Source organism: Elephas maximus, chromosome 11 (assembly GCF_024166365.1).
Source record: "Elephas maximus indicus isolate mEleMax1 chromosome 11, mEleMax1 primary haplotype, whole genome shotgun sequence".
In the NCBI taxonomy this organism is placed as follows: Eukaryota; Metazoa; Chordata; class Mammalia; order Proboscidea; family Elephantidae; genus Elephas; species Elephas maximus.
This window is the reverse complement of record NC_064829.1, coordinates 66,662,878-66,682,690: the sequence shown is the minus strand read 5'-3', so window position 1 is coordinate 66,682,690 and position 19,813 is coordinate 66,662,878. Positions and strand designations below refer to the sequence as shown.

The 19,813-nt window shown below is 44.3% G+C and overlaps 1 protein-coding gene across 1 annotated transcript in view; it reads right to left on the bottom strand.

Moving 5' to 3' along the window:
- Positions 1–19,314, bottom strand: part of NEDD4L (NEDD4 like E3 ubiquitin protein ligase) — a 377,526-nt gene extending 358,212 nt beyond the window's left edge. The window contains exon 1 of the mRNA XM_049901832.1: positions 19,012–19,314. Within this exon, the coding sequence (XP_049757789.1) occupies positions 19,012–19,059 (48 nt within the window). The 5' untranslated portion in view covers positions 19,060–19,314. The remainder of the gene's footprint in view (positions 1–19,011) is intronic.
- Positions 19,315–19,813: the final 499 nt, after the last annotated feature.

Genomic DNA, 19,813 nt, shown 5'->3' with positions numbered 1-19,813 from the left:
ACCTCTTTGTGCCTCAGTTTTCCCATCTATAAAATAGAGATTACAGCCCTACTGCAAAGGGCTGCCATGAAGATTACACTGAGTTGGTTTTTGGAAGACATTTACATTATCGTATATGCTTAAACTCTAGATGTCAGATTATTTTATTTTTAAATATTATTTAAAACTCAGTTCAGATATTCCTTTTCAAAGGTGGGCACCCTGTCTTCTCCCATCCATCTTCACACCCTAGACTCAATCGCACCTTCCTGCATAGTGGTTTCTATTACTCCACCTACTACAATGAATGAGAACTTGGATAAGGGCCTGTCTCAGATCAGGCACTTCCTCAACACAACAGCCACACCCTGTGCACGAATCACCAGTCCCGAACACAATATCCCCGCCCCCCCCCCCCCCAAAAAAAACCAGCTGCCATGGAGTAGATCCCTACTCCTGGCAACCCCGTGTGTGGCTAAGAATAAAATTCTAAGTAATGATACAGACTAGAAAAAAGGAGTCCCTAGATGGAGCAAATGATTAATAGCTCTCTATTACTGCTGAAAGGCTGGCATTTCAAACCCACCCAGAGGCATCTTGGAAGACATGCCTGGTGATCTATTTCTGAAAGGTTATGTTACAGACTGAATAGTGTCCTCCCAAATTGTGTGTCAACCTGGCTAGTCCATGATTCCCAGTATTGGGTGATTGTCTACCATTCTGTCATCTGATATGATTTTCCTATGTGTTGTATATCCTACCTCTACGATGTTAATGAGGTACGATTTGAAACAGCTATGTCAATGAGGCAGGACTCAATCTACAAGATTACGTTGTATCTTGAGTCAATCGCTTTTGCGATATAAAAGAGAATCGAGCAGAGAGATAAGGGGACCTCATACCACCAAGAAACTGGTGCCAGGCACAGAGAGTGCCCTTTGGACCCAGGGTCCCTGTGTTGGGAAGCTCCTAGAGCAGGGGAAGATTCGTGACAAGGACCTTCCTCTGGTGCCAAAAGAGAGAGAAAGCCCTCCCCTGGAGCTGACGCCATGAATTTGGACTTCTAGGCTTTTAGGCTGTGAAAGAATAAACTTCTGTTTGCTAAAGCCATCCACTTGTGGTATTTCTGTTATAGCAGCACTATATGACCAAGACAGGTTACAACCCTGAAAACCCTACGGAGTGCAGTTCTACTCTGCATTGTCCTTCCCTAAAATTTTAACTGAAAAGACCTCCTGCCTCTCCAGGCCCCTAGAGAGGCAAATATACTTTCCACAAAAGAAAAGCATAGACTCAGCTTTGATTACTTTATAGTTTTGTGGTTTTGTTGTTGTTTTTCTCCCCCACAGATTCTTAGAAGGGCAAAGAAACTGCTGAAACTGCCACTGCCAATACCAGAGGGTCTGTTTGGAACCACCATTTCTTTTTGGACTCCAGAATTAACGCAGTCTGGCAGAGAAGGGCCATGCCTTTGTTGCCCAAGTGTTAAACTACAACAGAACTAGAGAAAGGAGAAGCTTCTCCTCCCCAGGAGCAACAATGACAAATAGACATGTTGCAGAACTCCCTCATTCTTCACTCTTCCACTGCCTAACCTACGGGTTTGGGACACCAGACTGAAGGTATTGCCAGCCCATCACCTGACCTACAGATTTTGGACTTGTCAGACCCACATCGTGTGAGCCAATCCCTTAAAATCCTCTATCTTCTCCCCCTCCCCCCGTTTCTGGGTGTATCTAGAAAGAGATTAAAAAAAAAAAAAAGCCCACTGCCATTAAGTAGACTCTGACTCATAGCGACCACAGACATATGTATATCTCTGTCTCGGAGGATGTACAGCCAGAATGCTCCTTAACAGGGAAAAAGATGAGACTTTGTCTCAATTACCTCGGACATTTTATCAGGAGGGACCAATCCCCGGAAAAGTACATCATGCTTGGTAAAGCAAAAAAGAGGGAGACCCTCAAGGAGATGCACTGACAAAGTGGCTGCAACAACAGGCTCAATGAACTTGATGGCAACTACCAACAACACAGATCTATATCTTAATGGTTCTGTTTCTCTAAAGAACCCCAAACACTGTCATTCCAAAAGTGATGTAAGTGATGTTGCAAAATCCGGGAGCTGCCCACCCACCTCTTCCTATCTATAAAAAGTGTCCAACATTGGGTATTCCTGTTCTCTTTTGTGATCACTAACCTTCTTTTTGCATACTAAGACAACCTCATTCTAACAAGAATGAGGGTGCTTAAAGGAATGTATAAGACATAAAACTATAAAAAGGTTTACAGAAAATCAGAGCAAAAGGAGAAAAAAAGGCAAGATACCAGAAAAGTAGATCATGGTTATCAAATAATTAGAACAGTACTTACTTCTCAAATATCCAGCTTAAAAGGGGGAAAAAAATTCTAAGCAATCTCCCTTTTGTTTCATTTACAGAAGAAAACTCATTGTCTATCAAGTCGACTCCAACTCATTGCAACCCTATAAAACAGCGCAGAACAGCCCACAGGGTTTCCAAGATTGTAATCTTAACAGGGAGCCCTGGTGGTGCAGTGGTTAAGAGCTCAGCTGCTAACCAAAAGCTCAGCAGTTCGAATCCACCACCGATCCTTGGAAACGCTACGGGGCAGTTCTACCCTGTCCTATAGGGTGGCTATGAGTCGGAACTGACTCAATGACAATGCACTTGGTTTGGTTTTTAATCTTGATGGACGCAGGCTGCTACATCTTTCTCCCGCAGAGTGGCTGGTGGATTCAAACCACCAACCTTTGACTTAGCAGCCAAGCACTTACACACTGTACCACCAGGGCTCCTTACAAGGTTTAGCTCCTTATGGCACTGGCTGCTACCAAGCTGGTTCTTAGGGTTCTGCATAGTTATGATACCACAACTGGGTTTGATGTGATGACTCTGTTCCCCCACGACTTGTTAAATGCAAAAAGAAGCGAATGTCCACACCGTCTGCTACACAATTACGTGGGCTTCTCTGGGCAGGAGGACATCGCTGACGTATTAGGGCCATTTTTGTCTCATCTCTTCAGCTTGAAACAACTGAAGGATTATTTATGCCAACACAATCAAATACGGTTTCAAATGCAGCTCTGAAATATCATAGCAAAAATCTGGAAACCTGAATGGTAAACAGTTCTCTACACTACCATAAAACTCCCCGACTGGTAAGAGTGGCTTGCTATGCCTAGATCATTTGTGCAAGCCATGTGGTTTATGCTAACATCTGCTTTCCTTCTGGGAGTCTAGAATGTTGGTTAGTGCTAGGCAGAATGTGCCTGTGTGTTTAGCCCCCAAGAAAAACCTTGGGCACTGAGTCTCTAATGGGCTTCCCTGGGAGACATGATTTCACACATGCTGTCATAATTCATTGCTGGGGGAATTAGGTACGTCCTGTGTGACTCCACTAGGAGATGACTTTTGGAAGTTTGCACCTGGTCTCTTCCAGGCTTTGTTTGCCCCGTATGCCTTTTCCCTTTGCTGACTTTGCTTTGGGTCCTTTCACTGTAATAAACCATAACTGTGAGTATAACACCTTCTGGGTCTTGTGAGTCCTTCAAGCCAATCATCAAGGGTGGTCTTGGGGACCTCCAACACAGGGAGGAAAGAGAGCTGATGCTGCTACAGCAAGACGGGGTTCACCATGCAGCTTCCAGAGACAGCCATGGAGCACCAGGGGAAGGGATCTCCTCAGGTGACTGTTGTGGGGGCCTCTTGCTGCAGTTCTGGGTGCCTGGCTTCCCTTGGTCCCTGACTACTGTCCAGGTCTGGCTCTCTAGCTTTACAAATACTTCTGTGCTATCCAACAGTCCTTCAATAGATTCTCGTTCTGTTTAAATTAGTCATAATCAGTTGCTATTACTTGCAATCAAGAACCCTAACTATAGCAGATTTTACACCAAAAATAAGAAGTGCTGTAAATAAAATGGGGAGAGAAGAACAGAGGGTCCTGTGAATCTCACAACCCCAATCTAAGGAAGATGGTCATTCCAGATATGCCACAGCAAAGGCAGAGTGGGTTAAGCTGTCTCAGTCTGGGATTCAAACTGGGTCCATCTTTATTTGAGGCTATTTTAAAATTGCCTTAAGAATGAAGCTATGGGGACGAGCAGGGCTTAGAGACCTGTTGCTAAGAGACAGAGATTCCCAGAACCAGAAACTTCATCTAGATTAAGATCACTGGCTATGGTTACCAGCCCATGGAATTAACTGGAAGAGCAAACCCAGAACCTAAGTTTTCATGGGAGGAGTATTGCCAAAGAAACTCCCAGCTTGCTGACACAAGCCTGTGGCTGTTCAACCCCAGTCCTAGCCCCAAACTAACATCAAAGCAGGACCGAAGAAGAGAGACTTTGCCAGTGCCCACCAATTCAGGTGCAGCTAGAAAAGATAATGACCAAGGAAGGCTCTCACACTGGATGTAACTCGCCATACCCAGAGGCTGCCAGAAGATGACCAGGCAAAGGACTCCTTGCTATTCCTGTTTGGCCAGCTACCACACTGGGTGTTTTCTTATTTTCCACTCCTCCAAATGGGATTCTTTTTCTACTGTAGCTATCTTTTTCTTTCTTCACCGTTGTATGTTCACCGCTGTATGTTGGATGCTTTGGGGAACATAACACATTCAGCCACAGGTCACCAGACCATAAAAAACTCTTTTCAGGTACAACAGAAGTGATAATATATTACCCAGAAATCCTTATAATACTTAGATGGACATTTGGGTTGCCTCGTTAAGGGAGAATGTGCATTTCTAAAGGTGTATACTATATCTGAGTTACCAACTTGAAGAATGTAATCAGTGTCACTGAATCGTACATGTAGAATTTATTGAACTGGTATATATATCCTCAACAACAACAAATAAAAGAAATTATTAAAAAATTAAAAGAATGAGTAACCCAAGGGGCGGCCCATAGGGTCATCATGGCTGATTTCACCCTAGCTCAAAGGGTGGATCCTTAAGGCAATAAAGGTAATTCCACCTCCTCCTTGCCACTGGCCATGTAACAGATGAGCAAATATAAACCTCTCTGGCCAATGAAGTACTGAAACAGGAGTTCCTTAATCTTAAGAGAAAGCCATTTTCTTTCCTCTGCAAGAAGTTAAAAAAGAATGCAGCTCTGACCATCACTGGCAGCTACTCTATGACCACTAAGGCCTCTAGAAAGAGCCAGACCGTAGATGTCAGAACAGAAAACACAACTTGGTTCCTTGATGCCATCATTGTGCAGCATATTTCCTGTCTAGGTAGCAGCTTCCTAACTGACACATCCTAACTGAATAATACAGAGAGGTTCTAATCCCCATGAGTGAGGGGGACCATAACACATGGGCTGCCACAATAAACAAACTGAGATTGGCCAACTCAAAGACAACAATTTTAAGACGTCATGAACTGTAAGCTCTAATCCTTTTTGGGTTGTGGGTATAGGGAGTGCAATGTGAGTGTGAGGAATCCACCACCACATTAAACACACTTATCAAATATAAGATGCATTCTTATTTCAGAAATATTAAAAGGTTTGAGGAGTACAACAACAGACACATAGACCAGTGGAACAGAATTGAGAACCCAGATATAAATCCATCCACGTATGAGCAGCTGATACTTGACAAAGGCCCAGTGTCAGTTAATTGGGGAAAAGATAGTCTTTTAACAAATGGTGCTGGCATAACTGGATATCCATTTGCAAAAAAATGAAACAGGACCCATACCTCACACCATGCACAAAAACTAACTCCAAGTGGATCAAAGACCTAAACATAAAGACTAAAACGATAAAGATCATGGAAGAAAAAACAGGGACAACCCTAGGAGCCCTAATACAAGGCATAAACAGAATACAAAACATTACCAAAAATGACGAAGAGAAACCAGGTAACTGGGAGCTCCTAAAAATCAAACACCTATGCTCATCTAAAGACTTCACCAAAAGAGTAAAAAGACCACCTACAGACTGGGAAAGAATTTTCAGCTATGACATCTCCGACCAGCGCCTGATCTCTAAAATCTACATGATTCTGTCAAAACTCAACCACAAAAAGACAAACAACCCAATCAAGAAGTGGGCAAAGGATATGAACACACACTTCACTAAAGAAGATATGCAGGCAGCTAACAGATACATGAGAAAATGTTCTCGATCATTAGCCATTAGAGAAATGCAAATTAAAGCTATGATGAGATTCCATCTCACTCCAACAAGGCTGGCATTAATCCAAAAAACACAAAATAATAAATGTTGGAGAGGCTGCAGAGAGATTGGAGCTCTTATACACTGCTGGTGGGAATGCAAAATGGTACAACCACTTTGGAAATCTATCTGGCGTTATCTTAAACAGTTAGAAATAGAACTACCATACAACCCAGAAATCCCACTCCTCGGAATATACCCTAGAGAAATAAGAGCCTTCACACAAACAGATATATGCACACCCATGTTTATTGCAGCTCTGTTTACAATAGCAAAAAGCTGGAAACAACCAAGGTGTCCATCAACAGATGAATGGGTAAATAAATTGTGGTATATTCACACAACAGAATACTATGCATCGATAAAGAACAGTGACGAATCTGTGAAACATTTCATAACATGGAGGAACCTGGAAGGCATTATGCTCAGCAAAATTAGTCAGAGGCAAAAGGACAAATATTGTATAAGAGCACTATTATAAGATCTTGAAAAACAGTATAAACTGAGAAGAACACATACTTTTGTGGTTATGGGGGGGGGAGGGAGGGAGGGTGGGAGAGGGTTATTTACTGATTAATTAGTAGATAAGAACTGCTTTAGGTGAAGGGAAGGACAACACTCAATACATGGAAGGTCAGCTCAACTGGACTGGACTGGACCAAAAGCAAAGAAGTTTCCGGGATAAACTGAATACTTCAAAGGTCAGCGGAGCAAGGGCGGGGGTTTGGGGACTATGGCTTAAGGGGACTTCTAAGTGAATTGGCAAAATAATTCTATTACGAAAACATTCTGCATCCCACTTTGAAATGTGGCATCTGGGGTCTTAAATGCTAATAAGCGGCCATCTAAGATGCATCAATTGGTCTCAACCCACCTGGATCAAAGGAGAATGAAGAACACCAAGGTCACGCGATAACTAAGAGCCCAAGAGACAGAAAGGGCCACATGAACTAGAGACTTACATCATCCTGAGACCAGAAGAACTAGATGGTGCCCGTCTACAACCGATGACTGCCCTGGCAGGGAGCACATCAGAGAACCCCTGAGGGAGCAGGAGATCAGTGGGATGCAGACCCCAAATTCTCACAAAAAGACCATACTTAATGGTCTGACTGAGACTAGAGGAATCCCAGCGGTCATGGTCCCCAAACCTTCTGTTGGCACAGGACAGAAACCATTCCCGAAGACAACTCAGCAGACATGAAAGGGACTGGACAGTGGGTAGGAGAGAGATGCTGATGAAGAGTGAGCTAATGATATCAGGTGGACACTTGAGACTGTGTTGGCATCTCCTGTCTGGAGGGGGGATGGGAGGATAGAGAGAGTTGGAAGCTGGCAAAATTGTCACGAAAGGAGAGACTGGAAGGGCTGACTCATTAGGGGGAGAGCAAGTGGGAGAACGGAGTAAGGTGTATATAAACTTATATGTCACAGTCTGACTTGATTTGTAAACGTTCACTTGAAGCTCAATAAAATAAAATTAAAAAAAAAAAAGGTTTGAGGAGGAAGGGGACAAAGTGACACAGTATTTACCAACACCATCTTTTTGTTTGAGAAGGGACCACTATGAGATGTACTCTGGGTCACACCCAATACTCCATAGACATTACAAGTCAACTGGAAGGCAAAATGAAGAAGCTGCTTTAGGCCATTTACATATTTATGCTGATGATTATAGCTATGTATAGTGACCATTTTGACATCTAAAACTATTCAATAACGTAACAGGTTCAAAACAAGAGCGCTAACTCAAAACCCAACACAACAAAAATAAAGAGAAGCCAAATGGAGTTTGATTACTTGCCACAAATTTCATAGTATACAGAAAAAATTTCCATAGAACACTACTCAAAATTTAAATTACTCTTGTGCAACTATAATACAAAGAAGGGAGAAAATACAAAGTTTAAGTGTCCATCGTGGAGAAAGTCAAGCAACTATTTTGCAAGCTGCAAGTTTTAAAAAAAATCTAATTTATCAATCACTTTTTCCTGAAACATACTCAATTCTGTGCCTATTTTCCATCCCCACCCCAACTCGATGGTGAGCTTCTAAAAGGCAAGATGACAATGCAGTGACCTTGGTATCCTTGGCTACAAAGCACAGGCGGGCTCTTGATAAACGTGTGTTCCACTGAACAAACACTGTCAATAGTTGTTCCGAACAAGTGCTCTCATCTCTACTCGAAGCTTGAAGTACATGCATTTGGGGTGTTTGGCTCTACCTCACTTTTAAACTAGCTTTTATGTTAAGACAAAAAACTGTTCATTGTAGAAATACAGAAAACACAAGCAAAAGAGAGACAACAAAAATTACCTGTAATCCCTTTGCTCGAAGGTAACTACCATTAACATCCTAGTACGTCATTCCTCAGTCATTTTTTCTAAGCATAAACACTTTTAACCACAGTAAGTTTCTACTGCCACTACTGTTTTATAACCTACTTTTTCCACTTAATAATATATTGCTGCCATCTCCACGTTATTAAATATTCTGCAACATCTCCCCGGCCCGCCACTTACCCAGATGGCTGTAGTGTTCTCTACCTCACTTTCTAAGAAAGGAGGGAAAGAAAGCTCTTACTCCACTTAGAGGGTCCTCTTTCATTAATAACCGTCACTGGAAATTAAAACACCAATTCCAAAGGCAGGTAGCATGGCACATAACAATTTTTCAATAATCATTATGACATACTCTAGAACTCAAAATCATCAAGGAGAGTTCAGCTCCCTCTAGCTCAATCCCAGGGCCACACCCATTTATCCTCTGGCATTAATAAGTGGGGAAGAAATACAGCCAGTTCAAAGTTTACATATAATCTAATTAGCGTTGCATCTAATTATCACACACAAGGCAGGAAGCACAAAAGGAATCAGAAAACCAAAAAACCCATTGCCATCCAGTTGATTCCAACTCATAGAGACCCTACAGGACAGACTATAACTGCCCTATAAGGTTTCCAAGGGTACCTGGTGGATCCAAACTGCTGACCTTTTAGTTAGTAGCAGTAGCTCCTAACCGCTATGCTGCCAGTGTGTCCAAAGGAACTAGAGTGGGAAGGGCAATTTGGGCATTCATGAGGAAGTATGTGGAGCCCCTGTTTAAATTCTGTGGGATGCAGATAGACAGGGAGATCAGTCTCCACCACTCATCTGTCAGTTTGGTGTACTGTGCTGGCTTGTGTGTTGCTGTGATCCTGGAAGCTGTGCCACAGGTATTTCAAGTATCAACAGGGTCACCCATGCTGGACTGGTTTCAGCAGCACTTCCAAACTAAGACAAACTAGTAAGAAGGGCCCGGCAATTTATTTCCTAAAATTAGCCAATGAAAAACCTATGGATCACAATAGAACATCGTCTGACTTGTTTGCTTTGGACTCAGGAGGAATCAAGTCACTGGAGGAGGACATCACGTTTGGTGAAGGAGAGGACCAAAAAAGATGTAGGAGACCCTTGGTGAGACGGACTGGCACAACAGCTACAAGGATGGACTCAAACACACTGGCAAGCATGTGAATGAAACAGGACCAGGCAACATTTTGGTCTGTTGTACGTGAGGTTGCCATGATCTGGAGCTGATTCAACAGCAGCTATCTATCCATATATTTACATATATATGTATGCGTGTACACATGTATGTACACATGTATGTACACGCGTACATACGCACACACTTTTTTTTTTTTCATTATTAAATCATTAATACTGAGTGCCTAACTAAGCATTTATCTAAGTATCTTAGGTTTACTTTCATTTTTGGGAAAAAACGGACCAAAATGATTTCCAGCATTTAAAAAAAAAAAAATTTACAAATGTAATTAAAACTAATTTATTCAGTAGAAACATATTCAATTAAGCAACAAACAGGAAAAATTAATAAAAGGACCTTCTCTCCTGTATCATTTCCAACCCAAATCCTGTCCTCACTAGGCTCTTCGCACTGCTAATATTCAATGCTCACCTGCCAAAATGTAAATATAAAACTTAAAATCGTGGAAGTCCCTAAAAAACTATTTAACTTTGCAATTTAAAACATTAATTCCTAACAGATGTTCAACTGTGGCAAGTTAGCGTGACCCCATCAGGTCTGAGTGTGCTGGCCGTCGTTCCCAGCTGCAATTCTTCCATTATTACAATCTCAACGCTTTGCCCAAAATGGAAATTCCAGTTTTACGATGTGCTTTAAAAGACACATTATAAAACATGATCCAGAACAGCACCCAAGGAGGCAGAGAAGAGCCAGCCTTTAAGCTAGGCTGAAAAGGGTAAATATAATTTGGTGAAAACTGTGCCAACTCAGACCCTTCTCGCCGCACTCAGAGAAAGCGCTGTCTCTCTCTGGTCTCCTCACACCATGGCAGACGACCAAACACTGCTGTTGCTGGGTGCTGCTGAATCCATTTTCGACTCATAGGGACCCCATGTGATAGGGCAGAACCCCCCCACAGTGTTTTTTAGGCTGTGATCTTTACAGAAGCAGATCTCCAGGTCTTGCTCCTGCAGAGCCACTGGATGGGTTCATACTGCCAACCTTTCAGTTAGAAGCCAAGTGCTTAACCATTGTGCCACCAGGGCTCCTTCAATCAAGCAAAAGAGGAAACAAGTCTCCAGCACATCTTCTATACCTGATGGAGATGGAAACCATGTCGCGGCCACTCAGGTGAACCATTAAGACCTAACTTCAGTGTGTCTGGGAAGCCCGGGGTCCACTGGAGCCCAGGAGAAGTCAAGGGTAATGGTGTAGACCACCCAGCAGTGGGACAGTTCCTCTACCCTCTGTTCATCCTCTTCATCAGGCCAATAGCCCTACAAGCCAAGTTCCACCTTCACAGGATGATGTCTCATTCCAGCAGTTCACACTAAAAGAAACTCACTTTTGAATGGCCCTTTTCTCTTGGTGAATAGAAGTATAAAAAGAATATGAAATCACTCAGTGGCTGCTTGCCTGCCAAAGAATTCACTCAGAGCTGAATTTGATGCCAGTGGGTAATATGATAGCCTCGCCATTTAAACCTGGCGAGTTTTGAATCATTCCAGGACTTTGGAGTCAGGGACAAAGAGTTGACTAAAGTGTCAAATTTAAACTAGCTACCCCAGATACACTTATGTAATGATGTTCTTCTCACCTAGAAGCATTACAGGAATATTCAGACCACCGGGGTTCAGAACAAAACAATACAACTAAAACAATACCCTATATATTCATGAAACAGAGTCCCATGTCTTTACGCCACCACGCTCTCTTGCTAGAATTTGACCCGCAGTCTTGTGTCAAGGTTAAAGGATACTTCCAGTAATCAAACACCTGGGAACAGGGACAATTATTAACTCCTTCTCAAAGCCAATGACAGCAAATGATGGAATTCTCTACACAAAACTAGAATTACTATTTAGAACTATCTACACACCCAAGAGGAGCTCTGGTAGCGCAGCGCGTAAGTGCTCAGCTGCTAACCGAAAGGTTAGTGGTCCCAAATCCACCAGCCACTCCTCAGAAGAAAGATGTGGCAGTCTGCTTGCATAAAGATTATGGCCTTGGAAACCCTACGGGGCCATTCTACTCTGTCCTACAGGGCTGCTATGACTAGGAATCAACTCGACAGCAGTGGTTTTTGTTTTTTTTTTTTTAACACCCTCAAGAAGAAAGGATTGTGACAGTGGTTCTCAAAGAACTCCTTCTGTGTGCTTGCGCATCGAGGGAGTGTTTTGCCCCAAATCTAAAAGCCTGCCCCTCTCCTAAATTTTAATATGTCCTGGGCAAGGGGGACATTGAAAAACTTGAAAACAAATGACTCCTGGTACTGCCCACATTGAGAAACACTGCTTTAGGTGTTTTTATTAAACAACTGTTCTTTTTTTTTTAGTTGTAGGAAAATAATTCTAAATCCCGTTTCTTTATTCTCATCTCTAAATTACGGTCTCATTCCACCAAGCAACACCCAAGCCAGGGAGGGAACAGTGCAAACATTGCCACCTATAGTCAGAAAATGAGATATATTTGTTTATACTGTGGCCTAGAAGAGAAACTGTATAAAAACAGGAAGTAAATTTTATCATCACACTTTTCACACCTTCCATTAATCCTACTACTCAAACACTTACTATTACCGTTTTATTATTCAGATAGCGTTTTGATCCTCCTGAGCATGGACTAGAGCCCTGGTGGCACAATGATTAAGTGCTCGGCTGCTAACCAAAAGGTGGGCAGTTGGAATCTACCAGCCGCTCCTTCGAAACCCTATGAGGCAGTTCTATTCTGTCCTATAGGGTCGCTATGAGTCAATGGCAATGGGTTTGATTTGGTTTTAGCATGGATTGTCAAAAGATGAATATATGTTTTGGCTTTAATATCCACTAACAAACATATTGGTGATACAAAAACAATTATTCAAAGGTCTGCAACATCAAAAACCTGGAAAACTCTTAAATTAGGATCTCCTTTTGCTGTCACTAGTCTAGGCCTCGAAAACCCTGGCGGTGTAGTGGTTAAGTGCTACGGCTGCTAAGCAAAGGGTTGGCATTTCGAATCCACCAAGCGCTCCTTGGAAACTCTATGGGCCAGTTCTACTCTGTCCTATAGGGTCACTATGAGTTGGAGGCACTGGGTTAGTCCAGACCTCAAAATGCGAGGGCAGCAATGAAATCTGTTTAATAAAAATCTATTATGTCAAAAGTAAACATTTATTATCATCTTAATCAACCAAAGAGAAACTGAACTGTTTCTTTCACCAGTCACACATCACCATATTTCACGTGATTTAAATAACCACACAATGCAGAAAAGGTCCCAGGCTGCCCCAACGAGTTTGCAAACTGACTGCTAACCTAAAGGTTGGTGGTTCAAACCCACCCAGGCACCACAGAAAAAAGGCCTCGCAATCTACTTCTGTAATGATTACAGCTGAGAAAACCCTACAGAACAGTTCTACTCTCTGATACACAGGGTTGCCGTGAGTCAGAATCAACTCGACACCAATGGGTTTCTTTTGTTGTTTTTTTAAATGCAGAAATGTGATTAAATTAGCAATAAACATAAAGTTTCTTCCCCTCACAGTGAAGAAGCAATTTAGTGGGAATTTTAAAAGGACTGTTTTAATAATGTTACATTCTAACACCATTCATTCTCAACTTCAAGGATTTCCTTGAGATTTAAGCATATTTCTCCTAGTATACACCAAACAAACTGATGCTCCTCAGAATCCCAAGCCAAACGCCCCCAAGGAAGTTTCCTGATAATGTGGGCACTCCCTCTACTGAAGGGATGACTGAGTACTACTCAATCGATTCTCTTTAAATTGCATTATAACAAAACCCATTGCCATCAAGTTGATTCCAACTCATGGCAACCCTACAGGACACAGGAGAACTGCCCCATAAGCCTTCCGAGGCTGTAACCCTTAAGGAAGCAGACCGCCACATCTTTCTCCTGCAGAACGGACGGCTAGGGGTTCAAACTACTGACCTTTCGATTAGCAGTAGAGCACTTTAGCCACTGTACCACCAGAGGCCCCTAAAATTGCAGTTATACGTGGTGAAGAAACTGCAATCATCTGAGGACTCCCACCTTGTCACTGCCCTTACCTCACTGAACAAAATTTTTATTCCTTCAGTAAATAACTTTTCAGTAACAAATAAACAACTCAAATAACATTCTGACTTAATATAACTGAAAAGAATATGAAACAACATGTCTATTTCTACCAATTCCATAGAAATCATATCCTTATAGAAAATATTTAATGAGAATAGAATTTAAAAGATGATATCTGCAGATAAAAAAAAAGGCTTTTAAATGTCACAAAACATATTGAACATAGTGTTTGACCATGTAACATCTGAAACAGTACTTTTAGAGTCTGTTCAAATTTTGGCAGCCCTGGCACCGACTGACTCTGGTGCCCGTTTTCTGGGTGCACAGCGTATCATCGAGCAGGCAGGTCTCCCACAGATGTTCTCGGGTTAGAATGGATGGGCCAAGACTCACCTTCCTCTAGGTAACGCATCTTTAGATTCAGACAACGTCTAAGCTGTAATTTCCAAAAGCAATCTTGTCATGACCATCCCGCACAGCTGCAGTGATGGCCTCTGGAGGTTCCAAGAGTGAGCTCTTGAAAACATATACGGACCCCTTTTTTAAAAATTCAAGACTATTCTCAATTACTTACAGATGGCTCTTCAGGTGGCATATCATCTAGGCCGCCCATTTCTTCTCTGTTAATGCCCACTCACACCATTTCCCTTATTCTAAACCTTTTCTCGGAGACAGAAAAGCAAAAATCTGATTAGCAGTTGACTTAAAAGTTTTGATTGGGGATATTGAAACTGACTGCTCAGAGTTACGCCAGGTTCCTTATTACTGTAACTCATCAATTCTAAAACACCGTTGTCTGCATATTTTAACACTTCTCAACCAGGGATGCTTCATGAAGTGGATGACAGATCATAATTTGACAGCAATTTCTTTCTTGTACATAAAATAATGATGCATCTTAAAATTGACAGCATCTTAAAGTTAAGGAAATAGAGTGTCTATGCCAAAGGCTGGAAACCCTGGTGACAAAGTGGTTAAGGATTCAGCTGCTGATCAAATGGCGGGCAGTTCAAATCCACCAGGCACTCCTTGGAAACCCTATGCAGCAGTTCTACTGTGTCCTACAGAGTTGCTATGAGTCAGAATTGACTTCATCGGCAACGGGTTTGTTTTTGTTTTTGGTTATACCAAAGGTTAACCCCAAATGTCTTATTAAGTGGATGATGATGTGCTAATGAGTAAAGAGAATCTAAGACAACAGGGAGCAGTGAGGACTGTGGCAACTGGAACAGAGGGCCACATCTCTAGGGATATGACTCAGAGCCACTAACTGCTGCCAGGTGAGAATTCAGCCCCAATGAAGCCAGGTTTTTACCATTTTCCATGACAATTCCCAAGCTTTAAAACACCACGTAGCCCATACAGAGCAGGGCTACTGATCAAATCTGGCCCATGAGCAATCAGTCTCTGACATACATTCTGTATCTTACATTACCATGAATAATCGACCTTTGAAGACCTTTCAAGACACTTGAAAGAGAGGCAGGATTATAAAGCATGTTAAAAAATACATACCCATTGCCGGCGAGTTGATTCCAACTCATAGTCACCCTAAAGAACAAAGTAAAACTGACCCACAGAGTTTCCAAGGCTATAATTCTTTAGGTAAGCCAAGTGCCACATCTTTCCAATAGAACAGGGTTTAAATCCTGGCTCCATAACTTAGTGTTTCCTTGTGCAGGTCACTGAGCCTCTCTGAGCCTGCATTTCTCATCTGTAAATTGTACCACACCTCATAGGGTTCTTACGAGGATTAAATGAGATAGCCCACGTATAGGGCCTGGCACAGTGCTTGGTGCAGAGGAGGCATTCAGAACATTAGCTAATTATTCCTGTTTGTATAAAACAAGGAGAGAGAGTGTCAAAGTATTCTCCCATGTCAGCTTGGCCCTCCTTTCTCTGCCCTTTGCCTCATTCCAACCATCAAAAAATTTTTAAATACCACATCTAGTACTGCAGGAAGGCTGTCACCCAAATCCTAGTATTATATATAAAAAAAAAAAAAAGTATTATACTCAGTAGAAAATCCTTTCAGTATAGGATACCTCTCTGAGACATTGCAATAGAAGATTCTGGAAGGTTAACAGTGAGCAACAGTCATGAATAAACTATGTCAAAATGTGCTACAGGTTGCCAAAAATAAATAAAACGAAAGACAAAGCAAATCAAAAAACCCACCAAGGAACCAAGCCAGATGCAGAAACTAGTCCAAACTGTTCTGATTCCAAACCAAATCTGATCCTGGTCCATGAATCAGAAGTTTTGTTGAACTGCTAATCCCTCCAACACCAAAAGTACTTCATCTGCTGGTGTTTTCAAATTTGGTTACCTAAACCGTCCTGATTTCCATCAGGGTGACTAGGAACTCTAATGAACCTGAGGAACCTAAGCCAGACATACACAACAAAAAATAACCACCACACACACTGGCACAAGCAAAGCCCACATCTTCATCCCTTTTATTTTGCAAACTGGATGGACCTCGGCTGATCCATCGAGAAACAGTGCCCTCTGCTTCGCCATGATGCTACGTTCTGGGTGAATGCAAGGCTTTATCATCAGCCAGGACTTGCACCTAAACAGTCTTTATGAAATGGGACACAACCAAGTGCACTCCAAGCATAAAATGCTTTGCATTAAACCTCAAATGAATACACAAATTAAAGAAATGCGCTAGGTCTAAGTGCAGATTTTGACAAGACGTTTAAAAGGTAACTCTTGCATATGGCAAGCAAAATATCTTCCTGTGTGATATTCTACAGCACACCAAGTGGGTAAACTCAAGTGCACTCACCTTTCCTTGCCTTGGAAAAAAAAATGTTGCCATTTCATCAGGCATTCAGCTTTAAGAGTCTGGTAAAATCTTCCACTAGTTTTCAGACACTGATTCAGGGAGATCAAACAAGCTGTGCAAATTCAACAATTTGTTGTTAATATTCTACAAAGGCATTCCCTGATACTCCGAAGGGCAAAATGACAGCACAAAACTGCCCATAAAAATCAAATGCCACAGAAGTGTGAAGTCATCAAAATAGCTCGGACTTATTCACTCACTGCAGGGAGAAAGTTGAAAAAGGAAGGCTGATGAGACTTCTCTTTTGTTATATATTTGCCAGCAACATGGCAAATAAATAGTGTCTTCACTGCGTCCTGCTATTCCTTCAACAGCCCCAGGTAGCCTCCTAGCTACATGCAGGTGTGAACCTAGTCATATACACACACACCACCGTTCTGTTTATATCCCTTCACACTGGACACCAATTAAGATCATCGGTATCACCTCATGGAGACAAAAGTGGCAAGATATGCTCTGGGTAGATTCTGACAGCGGCTGCAAACGTAAACAAAGCACAAACAACATACATTGACATGTACGTGATTCATCTATCCAGTTGCATTTCCCAAAACATTTTTAAAAATTTTTCTTCAGGGAGCTTTTTAAAATAATGTTATTTAAAAAATAATAAAAGAAAAAATTTAAAAAAAGATGGAACTCAGCTGTCTTCATCCCCCACAATACCTCAAACCCAAGCAAGCCCCTTTGTTTAGGAATGCCTGTAGAGCTCGGCACCTCAGAAAGCTCACTGCGTGCCCTCTGCTGCTAACTAATTAAATGGAGAAGTACAGAATGAAAGGGGAAGCTCCTGAAAGAGGGAAGAGGCTGGGGAGAGGAGAATCCCCAGGGTAAGTGAAACAATGGTACTTTTCCCCCGGCCCCAGGTAAGTGCACAAAAAAGGAAATTATTTTACACAAGCACAACCTGGCAAAATAGTCAAAAACACCAATCACATCTAACTCCATTGCGACCATTCCTTGCTAAGATAAAGACCACAGAAATCTTTTCCTTGCACTGTTAAGGGGGCGGGGGGGGGGGAATCATACCCCAAAACACCCTCCGCACCCCCAAGATAATTCCACTCCACGCTTCCAGACGTAGCATACACGCATACACACACCCCGTGCCAGGGTAGGAAAGCTGCAGCTCTGCTAAAGGAGAAGCCATAACATAGGCAAGTCTCAGATAACAGTCTCTTTTAACCCCACCCCCATCATCAGAGAAAGAGGGGACAGGAGAAAAGAAAGGAGGCAGGGGAAGGAAGAGAAATCGAGCAAGCCTGAATTTCCAGGCACCAACTTTTCTTGAAATGCACAACCAGGATAGGAAATACCCCCTGCTGAGTAATGCTTCAACAGTTGTAAATTCACCTCTCGAAAGGGAAGCCAGACCTGAGCGCGCGCCCCTCCAGATGGCAAACCACTCCTACCTGCTCCATCCAGCTTGCCTGTCACACCGCGCCGGCGACAGGCCTCCCACCCCCCTTTTTGGCAGCAACCCACCAATGAGAGCCGAGACTGGCTCGTCGAGAGGGGGCTGGACGGTGATTTAGCAGGATTGTTTCAAAATGGGGAATGGGAGATCCGGAGGGGAGAGTAAGGGTAAAAACAAAGCCCTTTGCAGCCAAACCCACAGCCTCGGGGGCGTGGCTTATTTAATGGCTTTATTAATAAAAGAGATCAACTACGCTTTCGTCTCTCCACCCACCCCCGAGGTGCTGGGCTTTGAATCCTTGAGAGGGGGGAAAAAAAAAATGGCAGGGCTGCGAGCTTCCTACAAGTTTCCAGTAGCACCTGCCACCATCCTTGCCACCTCCCCCACCAAAAATGACTCCGAAATCCATAATCCTGGCTTTGGACTTTGAAAGGCAGAGGAACAGACAGTCCAGAGTTCCCTGGGTCCCCCATTTCCACCACGAGAAGCACCACACGCTTCAGAGCACTTGATGACAATAATTAGAAAGTTCTGGGGGTGGAGAAATGATTCTGACTCGCCGTGCGGCGCGGGTCTCTAGCCGCGACCCAGACGTTACCCATTCCATGGGCTCCCAAACTGCAGGGCAAGGGCGGAAAGTTCCCCAACAGCCCGGGAGACTGATGAGAGCTGGAGGGGAGCACGCCGGCGAAGGGCACTACACGGGCAAAGGGAAGCACGCGCCCCCCAAAAAATCCCAGGGAGTGGCGGGCGACGCGCGCCTTGGGGCGTCGCGCCGCTTTATTTACAAACAATGCGCACGGAAGGGACGCCGGCGCCACTAAGGCCCCGGGTCGCCGTCCGGCTCCTGACGGCCTGCCTTGGGGGCACCCCGCTGGCGCGGGGTCTGCGCACTCGGGGTCGTCCCCTACTCCCCCCCGGCCATGAGGGGCAAGATCCCTGGGGCGTCCCGGCCACTCACCTCGTCCTCCGAAAGTCCGTACACCGCCTCCCCGAGCCCGGTCGCCATGGAGCCCGGGCCGGCGCCCCGCGCGGGGTCGCACACGTTCACCGAGGCTGGGCTGCGGGGCGGCGGCGTCCGGACGGCTCGCTCTCTGTACTCAGGCCGGGTTCCGCGCCCGCCGGCAGGTGAGGCTCTGCGCTCTTCCTGGCCGCTTCCTCCTGGAAGGCTGCGGGAACGCGCGGCGACGGCCACCTCTGGAGAATGCTGGGCAGCGGGCTGCAGCCCCGGCGCCTCCCCGTGCGCGCGGCGGCGGCGGCGGCGGCGGCGGCGCGGACCGGGCGGACGCCCTCCCTCCCTTGCTCCGCCTTCGTCACCCGCCCGCCCAGCCGGGCCTGCCCCCAGCGCACTGAGGCCGCCCCAGGCTGCCAGGCCCGCGCTCCGCCCCCTCCGCCCACCGGAGAGGGACCCTACGGCCTCGCCGGGGCGGGCCATGCGCCCCTAGCCAATCACGGGCCGGGGGCGGTGGAGTCGGCCGCACGCCTACCCGCCACCGCCTCCCGGGCGCTCCGGGGGGTCCCCCGGCCACTGGGCGGGTCCGCAGGTCCCGTAGAGCTGTCGGAGAGGACCGTCTTCCTCTCCTGGGCTCGCTCTGGTTTGGAGAGGGCGTGGACTGGGCATTTGGGGGCGCTGTAGGCATTTTCCGCAGGAAATAAATTCTGTCCATTTCCTCCTTCCTGTAAGCTTTTTAGAAAGAGCCCTGAACTTGCCGTTATTCTTAAAAGGGAGAAGATGGATGTTTCTAAACCCATAGCCAAACGCG